The sequence below is a fragment of the Balaenoptera physalus genome (genome assembly GCF_965194825.1).
Source record: "Balaenoptera physalus genome assembly, chromosome: 7".
NCBI classification, from domain to species: Eukaryota; Metazoa; Chordata; class Mammalia; order Artiodactyla; family Balaenopteridae; genus Balaenoptera; species Balaenoptera physalus.
Genome location: NC_138886.1, coordinates 22,648,058 through 22,664,351, shown reverse-complemented (window position 1 = coordinate 22,664,351; position 16,294 = coordinate 22,648,058). Strand labels below are relative to the sequence as shown.

General features: G+C 39.0%; 1 protein-coding gene across 8 annotated transcripts in view; it reads right to left on the bottom strand.

Annotated features, from left to right (window-relative positions):
• The window catches only part of LPAR1 (lysophosphatidic acid receptor 1), a 164,453-nt gene that overhangs the window by 42,888 nt on the left and 105,271 nt on the right, over positions 1-16,294 (bottom strand). For all 8 annotated transcript variants that reach the window (XM_082469227.1, XM_082469224.1, XM_082469226.1 and 5 more), the window contains one exon: positions 15,547-16,294. In XM_082469227.1, the coding sequence (XP_082325353.1) occupies positions 15,547-16,285 (739 nt within the window). In that variant the 5' untranslated portion in view covers positions 16,286-16,294. The remainder of the gene's footprint in view (positions 1-15,546) is intronic.

The following is a 16,294-nucleotide window of genomic DNA, read 5'->3' as shown; positions in this document are numbered from 1 at the left end:
CCTTTAGTTTCTTAAGAAATAAATATACTTTAGACTTTTACACGGAATGAAGTACTTCAAAGTAGTACATACATTTAAATGGGGCTAAATGCATTTCTATTTTTGTTTAGTCTTAGCTTCTAAATGCCAGAAAAAGTTTCCATCTCTTTTCTAGTTTTGCTAATATCCATCCTCACAAATAGAAATAATGTTAACGGTTACAACATGACACCATTAAGAGAGAAAAAAGAGCCACCCAACAGTGGCATGAATGTAACAAAATATTCTCATCCCCTTGTGGTAAGAGTGTAAATTGGTACAAACTTTCTACAGAACATTAAACCATAGTTAATCAAGATTCACAAAGTCTCAGTGAAGAAAGCAGAGATTCATATTAGATAATATTTATCTCAATATTATTTATAATAGTAAAAAATAAAGAGAATAAGAGATAAAACCTAAATACCCAGGGATTATATAATATTCCATCATTTGGATGTACTGAACTTTGTGTAGAAAACTCATGCTTTCAAAGATTACTTAATGGCATGGTAACATGCACAGGATACTTTTAAAAATCATACAATAAAATTGTATGTACCATATGATTTCAGTTGTAAAGTATTAATCAGAACAAAGGATTGGAAAGAAACAGCATATTCATTCCAATATTTTGGTTCTTCTCTGAATGGTTTAAGAATTCTAAATTTTCACTTCTTAATTTTTAAGTTCTTAATTTTGCCTTTTCCCCCTCAATAAATATGTGTTACTTTGGTAATCAAGATTATTATTAAAATAGAATTCAGTCCTTAAGGGGGTAAATGCAGTCTAACAGATTACCTCATTCCTTGAACATCACCTATGATTCAACACTCAACTCAAAAAACTCATTTACATAAAGCCTTCCTGATTCTACTATTGATGGGATTCTCTCTCTCCTCTAAATTCCCATACAGCTTTATCCAGACTTCTCTTCTGTTTTATAATAATCATCTATGTACATGTGGCATCTTTCCTACCAGACTGCAGGTTTTAGGATGGCAGGGCCATATTTGCTTTGTAACTGTATCTGCCTTAGGCCTTACTCCCATTCTGCCTTGTAATTTAGTCATATCTGTAAATGAGTAGGGATTACACATTTTGGTATTTGTTATCCCAACACACAAGAGGCAACAGATGTCACTTGAATTGAATTGGTTTGTAAATAGTTGCAGTGTTCTTTATGGCACCAAAGGGAAAAGAACTAGATCTAGTGAGTGGCACCCTAAAATATAGCTCTTTACCAGATTTTGGCTCAATATATATAATAGTCCTATCTATATGAAGTCAGTCTGGCCTCTAGGGAGATAAGAATGTTTCCTGCATCCAAGATGTTTGAGGAAAGGCTGAGAGACAACATATTACTACTGTACAGACAAGCCAAGCCTGGCTTTGGAAGAGGCTGTGAATGCCATAATCCTTAAAGTCTCATTCCACACCAGGATTCTACACTCGTTGGTTAAATGAGTAATTAAGAGATGAAGGCACAGATGAATAAACAAACCACAGTAATGGGTTGAGTTCCCATATAGGACACTCAATTCCATTTCTATGGGCAGACAGTGGGGAAATGCCACTAGTGATTATATATGTCTATAAAAGAGGGTAAATGGCTCCAAGGAATGACCATCCTGGGAAAACAGTTCAAAAGACTAATTGCTACTGGCCAAAGGTGGCACTTTTATGAATGCAGAACAACAGGTAAGGCATGAGAACTTCATGTTCACTGTGACATGTGCCAGATAGCATTCTAAGTACTTTAACATCTATTTAATTCCCACTACCTCCCCATTTGGGGGGAGAGTGATAAGTAATGCTGTCCCCAGTCATCAATAGGAAACAGAGCTCAGAAAGGTCAAATATACTGTCCAAGGTCATAAAGTCTGCACGTCAGCTGACTTGGGGTTTTTAACCCATGTACATGTAAATCTTAATTCCATGCTCTTTAGATTACCCCGTGCTACCTCTGGAAGAAAAGGAAAGGGGAAACAGGATATTCTTTATGTAGCCTATGAACTAAATGATTGATTTATCCTATTCTGTGAAGGTCTCCATGTAGACAAATTCAACTAACTGTATTAGGTTAATGCAAAAACAAACAAACATTGTTGCTTTATCTCCTCTCTTGTGGGAGAGAAAAGGTTCCTCCTTAGAATAATATAAAATCACATGCCTACCTGAAAAAATCTTGGATTCTACGCCATGATTTCTCAAGGTATCTTAATGATAGGTCAGTCACATTTTCAGTCACTAAATTTAAAGGTGACATATTTTTCTTGGATGATAATAACAATCAGTGTGGCTACTTCAAATACTTTGAGGAAAGTCTATTAAGTGTAAAAGTATCAATTTTCTTTAATAGTAAGCTCTTCAAGAGCCAAGAATTTTATCTTAGTAGTACTGTGTTTTCTCCCTACCTGCACCTTCCTTTACCTTTTCTCCTCATCCTCTTGTAAAGCAGGTGTACAAACACATGTGTGTACGGGTGATCACACGTCCTCACTCACTGTTTAAATGATACCAATACATTTTGGCAGGAAAGGTGAAAAACAGACTTTAGAAATGAGCAAGGACAGATTTAATGCCAGGTTTGTGTGACTGAACTATGGATGCCTGGAAACCAACACAAAGATTCTGCTTCAGTAGGTCTGGGCTGGGGCCCAGGAATCAGCTTATTAAACAAGCATCCCAGGTGATTCAGATGCAGGTGGTCCTTGGACCACACCTGGAGGAACACTGATGTAGCGGAGCCCTTCATGACAGATGAAAAAATTGCCATAGAGGTTAAGAGGATTGCCCAAAGTCACACCAACCAGTAAGTAGCAAATCTGGAGTCAGAACATAGTCAATGCCCTTGCAACCACACTACATCACATTTCATGCTTAGCATTCCAACCTTTTTTTTTTTTTGTCACTGCTCTATAAGCAGCAGCTGCAAAAACATTCATAGCTTACATTTATGTGACACATCCTATAAAAAGAGCTTTCACAATCACTATCACATATGATCGTCACAAAAATATATTATCTATATTTGACTTATGAGAGAACTGAAATTCAGAGAGTTTAAGATTCTTGCTTAAATTTTTATGTAATATATATTTGAGGCAAACTAGTAGAATTTAATGAGTCTTGATGACTAGTAAGCACTCAAATGTTAACCATTATTATTATCCTCACTTTTTTTTTTAGAAACTCTCAAAACTATAAATATTGACCTAGGTAAAGTTAAAATTGGTATAAAAATTAATTAAAAATAAAATTAACAGCCAAACTACACAAAATCTATTACATATTAAAACCTTAAAAAATCAAATATCTTTGATAAAACCTAGCTGTAAAATAAAGCCAAAGGAAAGTAAATGTGGGAGGAAGAATGAAAACTCACAATGGTAGACACTTTAATTGTTACAATCTGGTTTGTTCCCAACAAACTAATGGATAAATTAAGGTTTCATTTTACAACCTATACAAAAACACTTGATGTTCATGAAAATTTCAGTTAAACTAAATCTGAAAAAGTATAGCAAATTAGAAATGTTTTAACTATATTAAATTGTTGAAGGGATTAAAGTAGACTAATATACGCTCTCGAAAATATCTTCTCAACCAAAATTGAATGTTACTGTAATTCTGATTTAAATATCTATATTCACAAAGATAGTACGAAAATGTCCTTGAAGTCGAATTAAAACAATGGGTCAAAATATTCCATCACTTCTACAGGCTACCTAGTAATAAAGCTATATACAACATTATTAATGTTATAATTCAATAGTTGCGAAGGGACAGTGCATTGAACATACTATGTATTATAATGTAACAGCAGCAAATCATTTACTATTTGATATATTATAGACAAACCAATGTATATAAATGAATGTATTTTCTAATTGTTTCAAATTCTTTCTGTTCCTGATTCTCATGTCTTTCGAATGTATGCACGCTTTAGTGACAGATTTCTAAAAGTGGTAGAACCAATTCAGATTGAACTAAAATATTAAGAAATTCCGTTATGGAATTATATCAACCTCATTATCTTAGCATAGTAATGTAATCATCTATACTACAGTTAGACTTACTATTCCAATTTGATTTCTACGGTATTCTCTTCTATTCTAAATAAGCTGTTCTTATGTATTAGTACTTGTAGATATGCTAGAGTACATGCATGGTGCCTTAGAAATAGTGTTTTTTAATGAAAACATCTTCATTTTTCCCAAGACATAAGAATTTGACAAATTAAATAAAGCTAGTGCTCTAATCTCTACAACTTTTGTTCATTTGATCATTATGCATGGACTTTGCAGGATGTCCAAATATAGGCTTCCCCTGTTTCGTTCAGAAACTCAGATTCCAGAGCCTCGATTTATAGCTGGGCTTCTCCCCTGGGGCTGGGGCAATATACAAAGGAGCATTTCCGGGCATCACGTGCTCAGCAAGGTTAGCAAAGCAAATCCCTCCAGAATAACGTGGTGAAGCACTTGTTGGCCACAGCAAACGCTTGTCAGCTTTTCACCTCATCAGTTTCCTGTGCAGGTCCTGTATGGCTGGGCTCCTGAGTGGCTATCTTCCCTCTCCCCCCAAGAAAGGAAAATAACTCGAGCAAATGAATTCCTGCCTGCCACATGAAGAGAAGCTTTCTGAAGTGTAGAAATACCCATTTAGAATGAACTCATGGAAAACCCTACTTAAAGTGCAGTGTTCTTTGTGTCAACAGAAGTCTACTTGGGCAGGATAAATAGGTGAAGCCATGAATTTCCAGTCTCCCGATGCCAGACTAAATCCCACTTCTTCAAAAAGACCCTGTTATTGCTGTGTAACCCTATTAGAACTTCATATTTGCTTTGGATCATTATAATAACTCCTCTATTGGTGGAGGAGACCAGCCAGGGTTTAAGTAAAGCCATGACCACACTCAGTCTAGACAGTATCATCTTCACTGAAATACATGAATAAAAAGTAGCTTCTCAGAGTATAAGGCTCTAGTTTAGACCTCAAGGAAAAAAATAGCAAAGGTACAAACACAAGAAAAAAGATGATTTCTATGGAAAAACAAATTGTTAAGATTTTTTTTTCAAAGAGCATGACAAAGTATATGTAAAAGGAGAGAAAAATTCAGTTTTGAATTGAAGGTATACATTACCTGTTTGTAAACATACATAATTGCTGAGAAATAAATATGATTCTATAAAGCAGATATGTTCCTTTATTTCTAGACAACCCAAAATAAAAATCAGAAATATTAAGTAAGTGAAACCCCTGTGTACTTAAATTGATCTCCAGGATAATACAGAAACCTGTAATACATAGAAAAAAAAAATCTATGTATAGAGAGTTGATTGCCATCTAAAATGCTTTATTTCCCATCCAATGCTGTGTGAGTTGGAGTTGCCTGATAAAATACATAAAGCCAGTTAAATCTGAATTTCAGATAAACAACGAATACTTTTGTTAGTATGAGTATGGCCCATGCAATTACTTATATTTGCTAAATACGGCAATTTGCATGCCTATATGCGTGTTCATCGTAAGTGTAAGTGTCCACAGCTCCAGGCAATGATCTTTCAAGTCCTGAAAACATACATGTCACTACAGAGCACTTCTTACTTGCTACAAGATGTTAATTTGCACACACAGAAAAATCATCCCTTTCCTTATAGGTCAGTAACCATGCAAACTCATTTACTTCATAACCAATTTAATGTGAATCTGATTAACTACAGTCAATTCAAAAAATGAATTATACAGTGCAAAATGCAGGCAAAAAAATTAAGCACAATGTTGTCTTAAAATCATGCAAGCTTCCCCTCCCACCCCCCAGAAAATGCCAAATGGGTTATTTGCATATCTAAGTAACGTAAAAATTGCAATATAAGGAAGTAACTGAATACTTAATTCAGAGGGCAAAGAATACCTAAGAGTAGTAATTTCTTTGCCTGGGTTCACATGGCAAACTCCTATACATCATCTAAGATGTTATTCCTAAATCTCCTTCATCATGAAATATCCTGACGTTGCCCAATCAGAAGACAGCACTTCCACAGCACCTTCCATATTTTATTTACCAAATTACATTGTTTTTATTTATTTAAATTATCCATTATGATCTCCTAAAATGAGAGCCGCTTGAGAACAGGGTCCATATTTTCACTGATCTCCACTTCCCTACTCCTTAACAGAGGGCCTAGTACACATTCAATGCATGTTTGTTAACAAAACAAACTATTATTAACAAGCTCACACTGGAACTTAACCTAAAGAAATGCCCTTGACAGGCAGGATGTGGAACTGCCTTATTACAACTACCTTTAAACAAATATTCCTTTGAATGAGACTCATTAGTAAATCCCATTGAATTTCAAGCTACACAGGTATATTTCTATTGTTACTAGGGAACCGGTAAAACTCCATCCAGAATAAAAGGTGTAGTTCATTTATTCATTCAGAAAATAGAGTTTTCCAAGTGCTAGGCCCTGTTCTAGGGGCTGGGAAACAAGATAAAACCTTGCCATCACTGAATTCCCAAAACAATACTCCAAAGAGGTATGTAAAGTAGCAGTGAGAGAGTAGAAGGGGAGTGAAACATCCTTTCCTTTCTAGGTGGATGGTGATGGCACCCAGACCAAAGGAATCGCAAGTGGTCTCACAGTAAAGCTGGGACTGACTAGGGAACAGCAATAAGGTCTCATGACCCTCTCCATTTGCCATTTCTTTCATTTATGCCAGACACAGTCTTTCACTTCAGATCAAAAGGAAACAGAATGGTGCCCTGAATGATGGCTGGGTTGCCAGCTGTGCCCTAAGCATGGCAGGTCCACCAAAAGGAGCTAATGACCCCTTCTAACAGATATTGACAAAGTGGCCTGTTCCATTTCAAAACTCATTTTAATGGCCAACACTATTTTACTGTTTAATCTGGAGACGTCCAGAGAGTTACCAGGTCAAAACTGTCATTTCTTACGGGGTAATAGGACTTTACATACATACGGCTGAGGCTCAACAAACAAGATGCAGGCAACTCTGCAGTGCAGATGTATCTCTGGAAAAGCAAAGGCCACTCAGAATCAAATTTACAGCCTGTTTTAGAGCCAAGAGCTGCTAAACCACAACAGTACTTCAATACCGTGTCATAGAAATGAAGCGCCATCACAGCCACCAAACCCACTATTGTATGTACGCTGGTGTGTGGATGAGTGGAGGTATGTCAGAGAGGAGACAGAAAGGGCGGGCGGGGCGCAGGGGGAGAAAAGGCACATGCAGACAAGACCGCATGGTAATGACAATACTTGCTACCATTCAGTAAGTGTTTTACATTAGCCAGATCCTGTGCTAAGCGTGCTTTACATGAATTACCTCGTCTAATGCTCATGATCACTTGATTATAGGAAGGTCCTACTATCCCTATGCTATTAATTCTGAAACTGAGGCTCAGAGACGTTCAGTCATTTCCTCAAGGCTATGAAACTAATAAGTGAGGGGTCAGGATTCCAATTCTAAACTCTGGCCTATTTTATTCCGAATCGAAGCTCTCAAGCCCTAAGCAACAGTGATTTCCAGCGGCCACCACAATTCCTTCAGGAAACCTTTGCATCTTCTATGACCTTTAAGGACGAGGACAAATCACTGTGTAAGGTTCATTCTGGGACTGACAGGCGTCCCAACGAGACGAGGTCTGAATCACTCTCATCAGACCTAAAGTAAGAAAGAGCTTCATGTTCTGCCTGCTCTGCCCACACCTCAGAAGAAACCCTGTTAGGTTCATGTGGTATTTTTGTTTTCTGTTTCTGTTTGAAAGTTTCTTCTGAGTAAAAATATTTGAATGGAGTTGGGCAACAAAAGGGTACAAAGAGCTGGTATTTGCAAGTTGTTTTCTCGTTTGACCAGGCCCAGGATCTGGGGTCTGGGCAGCACCGTGGGGCTTCCGCAGGGACTCTCTCCTGACCACACCCACAGTGCCAGCCAGCCCCGCGGCTCGCCCAACAACGGAGGCTCTCATGAGTGGTCTCACAGGTCCTTCCTCAAAGAGGCCCCTACAGGGACGCCACGGGGACCTGAGGAGACTCGGGGTAGCTCTGGTTCCTCTTCAGAGCAACAGGATGTGCAGTTGGTCACCTGTGGCCAGGGAATAAGAGACTCTTGTGTCTTGTCCCTTCCCTTAACAACAAGACCAACTGGGAAACCCTCCCTTCTCGCCACACAGCTCTCTACTGCAGTCTTTTTTTCTTTTTTAATTTATTTATTTTATTTTTATTTATTTTTGGCTGCGTTGGGTCTTTGTTGCTGCAGGCGGGCTCTCTCTAGTTGCGGCGAGCGGGGGCCACTCTTCATCGCGGTGGCTTCTCTTGTTGCGGAGCACGGGCTCCAGAGCGCAGGCTCAGCAGTTGTGGCGCACGGGCCTAGTTGCTCTGCGGCATGTGGGACCCTCCCGGACCAGGGCTCGAACCCGTGTCCCCTGCACCGGCAGGCGGATTCCCAACCGCTGTGCCACAAGGGAAGCCCCATTTTTTTTTTAAATCGTTTCTTTGAGACTCTCCTCTATCAATGTGCCACTCCCTTTAATGGAGGAGAGTACACCTAAACCTAGTTATTCAAAAGCTGATATGGAGAAAAATCAGAGTCCCTTGCTTTTACTCCAATTCTATTTCTGCTTTTTCCACTAGAAAACTCTACGTGGCTGATCCACAGTAGTTATGTCCTTATCATTTTATTTATAGAGTTATAAGTAGAACTCTAAATAACCTTGGAAATCAAATTGGCCAACTCCATCCTAGAGATGAAAGTACAGAGAAATTGCTGCACAGAGAAAGTGACTTGCCCAGAATCACCAAGACAGTTAATGACAAGAGTCAGGAGTAGATCCCAAAGGCATCCTGCCTCAATGAATGTAAGTGGGAAAACACATACACACACACACACACACACACACACACACACACACACACACACACGGTAAAACAGAAACAATAAAAAACCAAGATAAATAAGAAACTAATACAATGCTGTTATGAAGAAAGCAAACAGGATGATAAGATGTGTATAAACTACATAATGTGCCAGTAATTCAGTTTCCAATGACTTTTGTCAAAGCTTCATTTCAGAGATCACCAGTTGTTTATAATAAAGCCAAATTCAAGGGAACACTTTCTGTGGGTTCTGGGTACCTTTACAGCCACAATGTTTACACCTAAACCTGGGTAGCCACAGAAATACATGTTGATGTTCACAAGGAAGAAAATGATGGAAGGTGTGGATGGAAACGAACCAGCTGGAGGCCCAGGCAGTAGGAACAGCACCTTACTGGAAGTTAACAAACCTAGTTCTTGGTTTGAGCCACCAGCTAACTCAGATCTAAATTTCTCAATTAACTTGGGAGCTTCAGTCTCTTTATTTGTAAGATTAGGAAGTTGGATAGTGTGATTTTTAAAGGACCTTTCAGCTCTAAAATTCTAAATCTGGACAGATCCTTGCTTTAAAAAAAAAAAAAAAAAAAAAAAAACGAAGAAGTTGTTCTTTACTATGTTTACACAGTGGAACAAGTCCAGCGTTGAGCTCTACATTTACAAAGCCAAAAGAAAATGTAGAAAGAATATAAACAAACAGAAAGCAGAGCCTAGAAGGAGAGTGACTGTATATCCTGGGTTGACCAGACTAGTCTTGGTTTAGGCCTGTTGTCCCACTGCCCCAGTTAGTGCCTGTTTTCACTACCAGAAGTGTCTCAGTTTGGATGATAAATTATATGGTTATCCCTATAAGGAACTGGTGTTCTTTATCTTAGGGAATCCTTTAGCATCTCTGATCACCTAAAGGCAGAAAGTCAAACTCCTTAATACGTTATAAAGGCTCTAAGTCAAAACTCTATCCAGCATACCCACCACATGGTAATCACACCTGACTACTTTCAGTTCCCCAAAGGTGAGCTTTTGCTTAGCTTCTCCTCTACCCTCACCCTACAGGAGGACAAGCTCCTCCACACGCATCAAGACCCAGCTCAATATTTCCTCCTGTGGGAGGCATCCCTTCCCTCCACTCTGCCCAGACATCAACTAGCACATGGACCCGACTGCTTTGCAACTCTTTCTCAGTCTCCTCTAACACGCTGTAAGCTCAGCAAAGAATGAAGTTTAAAAAGCAAAAATAAACAAATGGGACTACATCAAACGAAGAAGCTTCTGCACAGCAAAGGAAACCATCAACAAAACAAAAAGACAACCTACTAAATGGGAGAAGATACTTGCAAATGATGTATCTGGTAAGGAGTGAATATCCAAAACATATAAAAAACTCACACAACTCAACAACAACAACAAAAATCTGATTAAAAAATGGGCAGAGGAGCTGAACATACATTTTTTCCAAAGAAGACATACAGATAGCCAACAGGTACATGAAAAAATATTCAGATCACCAATTATTAGGAAATGCAAATCAAAACCAAAATGAGATATCACCTCACGCCTGTGAGAGTGACTGTTATCAAAAAGGCAAAAAATAACAAGTGTTGGCGAGGATGTGGAGAAAAGGCAACCCTCCTACATTGTTGGTGGGAAATTGGTACAGTCACTATGAAACACAGTATGGAGAGTCCTCAGAAATTAAGAGTAAAACTACCGTATGATCCAGCTTTCCCACTCCTGGCTATTTATCCAAAGAATATGAAAACACTAATTTGAAAAGATATATGCACCCCATGTTCATCACGGCATTATTTACAGTAGCCAAGAGATGGAAACAATCTAAGTGCCCATCAACAGATGCATGGATAAAGAAGATTGTAGTATATATGTGTGTGTGTACACACACACACACACACACACACACACACACACACACACATTGGAATACTACTCAGCCATAAAAAAGATGAAATCTTGTCATTTGCAACAACATGGATGGACCTTGAGGGTATTATCCTACGTGAAATAAGCCAGAGAAAGACAAATATATGATTTCACTCATTGTGGAATTAAAAATAAATAAATAAATCAAATAAAAACAAACATGTAGATACAGAGAACAGAGTAATGGTTACCAGAGGGGAAGGGGCGGGGAGGAGGGTGAAACAGATAAAGGAGATCAACAGTATGGTGATGGATGGAAACTGTATTTTTGGTGATAAGCATGCTGTAGAAATATAGTGTTGTACACTCGAAACTTATATCATGTTATAAACCAATGTTGCCTCAGTTTAAATAAATGGTGTTTACCTTATTCATCTTTTTATCCTTTAGCACATAATTAGCACTCAACAATATGTCTGTTGAATTAAACTGAACAGAGAAGTACATAAAGATTTGCTTACAGGATATTTGCCAAATTATCCTTCATCAGAGTAGCAAGAAAACAATGGGCTTAAACTCATCTGGCCCCAACTACTATTATTAATACCAGTAACAGTCTCTTATATGGCACGTGACCAGTGTCCTATGATAGAAGGTCATGGTCCACAACATTCTTACAGCTGGATTCCAGTTCTGCTACTTACAAAATAAGCACTCTTGAACAAGTTACTTACCCTCTCTTAACTCAGTTCCCTCAGTATAAAATGGGAGAAACACAACTTTCCTTGGTGTAAGGTTATAAACAGTGCATGAAGAGTAATGCCGAGTATTGACCCTGGCACGGGGTACGTAGGTAAAAAGCAGTAATTTAGCTTCAGTGGTGATCATTTCCAGCCAGAACAGATCCAACTAGAAAAAGTATCTCTCTCTTCTTCCCCAAAGACATAGGCTCCACCTGGATTTATTTTGCTTTATTTTCCTCACTCTCTCCCACAATTAAGATGCAAAAACCTCTACATCATAACCATTATTTTCTCTTTCCAAATCCTGGTTTCCCTCTTCTCTAATTATCCCCAACAGAAGTGTCATCAGAAGGAACAGAGCCAGAAAGGCAAGGACTTACAACTCAAGATAGACTGTGGTCAAATAAGGAAGAACTTGACTGCCACTCTGATTCAACCGTGGAACAGACTCAAAAGGAATTCTTGGTAAAATGTCAAGTGGGGAGAATTCAAGCCTGGGGAAGGATTACATGACTTCACACTAGGACAATGAACCCTCTAGTTAACTACACCTTGAACTAAACACTCCTTCAATCAGAAGCAGTCAGTTACTGGTGCTCCAACACCAAACAGTGGAAAAGGGCTGATGAGATGAGAGTCATAACCATCATGATCAGAAGCAAAAGGAGGAAAGGAATGCTCCCTGAAAGCTTTCTTCTACCCAGGAAATGAAGCACAGGCAGCTAGGCAGTATCGAGAGAAATAAATGGGATCACAATGTTTCAATTTAACAGCACAGTGCTGTTCAAACTTTATAAAACAATCCAGCATGTGCTGGTAGTTGTTTGTATTATAGAGAGGCAGGATAGCATGGAGGTGAAAAACACATGGGCTCTGGAACCAGACTGCCTGAAATGTATCCCAGCTCCTGTACTTAACCAGCTGTGTGATCTTGGGCAAGTTACTTAACCTCTCTGTGCCTCAGTTTTCACCTCTGGAAAATGAAGCTAACAAACCTAGACTCCACAGGGATGCTCTTTACAAAAACTCATTTCTAAGGCAGAGTAGTGCTAGGCACATGATTAATGCTATATGTGTTTTACAAATAAAACTATTAAGATCCAGTACTCACTCAAGAGCAGCTTATACACAATCCTGTGCTTCAAAACTGCTGCTGGTATTGCCATCATAAATCTCAAAGACCCCTTTATTTTATGTTGACTCCTAGAAATTCAACGTGTTGACTAACAAATCCTTTTACTGAAGGATAAATAACCAATAAACACTGGTTTATTGAGCTAAATAGGTCTAAAACCCAGAGGTCATTTTGACATGGTGAAATGGAAACCGAAGGTTTGACACTTAATCAAACTGTAATCATCCCCAGAATAAATGAACAAAATACACATTATTTATTGAGCAGCCCTTGTGGTCACTTTCCAAGCTGTTGTATTTGACTGGAAGGCACAAAACGTAATAGGGGTGTAGCTAGGTTTGGCTTCTGCCACACGACTGAACAAAGTGGCATCAACTTAGAGAATTCACTATGGCTTTCTCTGGTCCACAGTTCTGAAGGCTCAAAAACCTGGTTTTGCCACCACATTCATTCATTCAACAGTTATTTTACAAGTACCTACTTTGTGCCAGATCCCACAACAGGTAATGTGGAGAAACTGGACAACACATCATTACAATTCCTGCTCACTGCCGCAAAGCTGACGATCTGGCAGAGAAGACATATTAAAAAACCGAACGTGCACCACAACAAAACCTGATGGTCAATAAACTTGTTCCTACAAGACCAACCCATCTTTCGCATGCAATCACGACTACATAGAATTCAAGCAGGGGAATACGTTGTACGAATGGTAACAGGCACCAACTTGACAAACACCTGGCTGTTCAGGGTGGTGAATTACCTATTCCGAGCCCTGCCCATTCTCCCATTCTTGCTGCTTTTCTCTGCAAGGCTACAGTCCACTTATTTAATTTCTCCTTCCTATATTACAATCCCATACACATCTTGCCTCACCAAATTTCTTTGCCTATCACCCTGATTGGAGTCCTCCATGTTCTAAACGTCTTCCATCACACATCTATAGAGATAATGCCATTTATTCCAGAGGCGGCTACATGTATTCAATCTTTGTGGAGCCCACTAGGTTAACCTCAGAAACCATCGTTATATTCTGTTATTTTCAAGTCTGGGCTTGGTGTGGTAGGGCAGAAGGGGCATTTAGGGCCAACGTGCACTGAAACTGTGGCCCCATAAACCCTCAGAATAATTCTCATTTAACCTGCAAAACCACCCAATGAGGCACAGAAGTTAATTTTATATGAATCGTTAAGCATGCTACACACCAGAAAATGCTACGCGTTATACAAAGGTCAAAATTAAAACAAGAACTTAGCAGGTTCATGGTCCAAGTTCAGTAGTCATTTTCTGCTGGTGGTTCTATGAACCATAAGCAGTGCTTGAGATGATACTAGAAAAAGTGCACCCATATGAAAAGTTTCAACCAACATTCAGATCAGCAGTAAACAAACAAATACCTGAGTCAACACAGAAGTGAAATCTCTCATGTTACTTAATTTAATACAAAAAATAGCATCCATGGTAAACAAAGATGTGCTTCATCCCTATCATGGAGAATGTATACTTGTGGCACAGGTATGCTCAAGGCTTTTGTTGATAATTTAACATAGAGGGAAATCATTTTTATACTTCTACCTGAACTTCGTTGGATGGAATAAGACAATTTCACATCTGAGGTGGTGGGGGCCTCAGTGGGGATACTACCTACACGTGCCAGTTAGTTACAGACAGGGCTTTAGTTGTGTCGGCAATCCCAAGGCCTGGTCTTTATTCGTAGAGCCATAATTAGGGCTCTCTTTCCTGGGGCTAAGATTAAAGTAGCTCCCAGAGTTTCAGAGGAGCCACATCATCCCAGGTTCCATCCACTCAACCCTGCTTTACAAACTGGAACAGAGAGCATTAGAGGAACTTTCCACTGAATTTCCATGGAGAAAGAGGAACTACTAAAGATTTTTTAAAAGATATTTTTTAAATGTGATCAGACATTAATCCAAATATAGCCCATGGAGAAAATGTAATTCAATAGGGTAATTATTTAAAATGCTCGCTGGGTGAACTTTAAAAATAGGCCCTCTAAGCTCCAAAAGAAATGTTCTGTGTACGCTGTCTTCATGGACACATTTCCGGGAGTCAGCACAGGGCCTGGAACTCATGAGGTTCTCTTTAACTATTTTCTGAATACATAAATGAATAAATATATTCCTTCTGATCATTACCATGAATTTTTCACCCAGGAAAAACAATAGTTACTTAAAGGCAAAAGTTATTCGAGTATACATTACATAAAAGAATAAAATCCTGCTTTTCACCTTGAAATATGAATTAATAACTTCCACCACTAAAAACAGAAAATTAATGGAAAAAAAGTAAGTTTTCATAAAGATGACTGTCACAGATGGTATTAATTCCAACCCATTTTGTGCAATAAATCTATACAAAACCTTGATATACTTACCTACATGTATGCAGTAACAATGACAGAATGTGAAAGACTCCTTATTTGGAAACAGACTCATAAAAATAACTGTGTGAAAGCATATCCATAGGACATTAAAAACACTTTCTGAGAATCTGTAATAAAAAGACTATAGGCAAAAGTTCCACAATTTGGGCTGTAATAAAACCTTTCAAAAGCTGATATTTTTCAATACTTGATAGCCAAACTCGTCAATGATATTTTCCACATCACCATCATTTATAACACATCACTTGAGACATTATTTCCCTGAAACCAGTTCTGTAATTATAGAAAGACTGGGATGCTGACTTCATCATAAACATTTGCTATAAAGGTGCCTTGTCCCCTTGTAATTCCTGCATATATACCCGGTGATGTTCACATTGTTGTTTACCACTATCATAAACTACTCTGGTTTGTATTAAGACATTGAGAATCCGTAAAGTAAGTTACAGTCAAGACAAAACTCACCAAGCACGATGACCACAGTCTTCAGAAGACTCATCATGGTATCCCGATTGCGCCGCGGCCCAGAACTATGCCGAGACATCCTCATAGTCCTCTGGCGAACATAGCCAAAGATATGAGCATAGAGAACCACCATGACAACAAAGGTCACCAAGTTGAAAATGGCCCAGAAGACCAAGTAAGAGTCACTGTAGAGGGGTGCCATGTTGGAACAGTTTTCAATATCACAGATGCAGTTCCAGCCCACACTGGGTATGGCCCCCATAACAATGGCCATGGTCCAGATGACCACAATCACCACCACCACCCGCCGGTTGCTCATCCGCGTGTGGAGCTGCATGCGGAAAACCGTAATATGCCTCTCGATTGCAATGGCCAGTAAGTTGGCCACAGAGGCTGTCAGGCTGGTGTCAATGAGGCCCTGACGCAGGAGCCATGTGCTAACAGTCAGTCTCCGAGTATTGGGTCCTGTGTTGAACATTAGGTAGAAGTAGGCCAACCCAGCAAAGAAGTCCGCAGCAGCCAGATTCGCCATTAAGTAATAAATAGGAAAATGGAAGCGGCGGTTGACATAGATCGCCACCATGACCAGCAGGTTGGCCAACATGATGAAGATACAGACGGTGATTCCAAGTCCCATCACCAGCTTGCTAACTGTGTTCCATTCTGTGGCAAGGTACTTTCCACTCCGGTTATAAAAGAAGGCGATGGACTCATTGTAGAAGCACTGTGGTTCATTCATGGCTGTGAA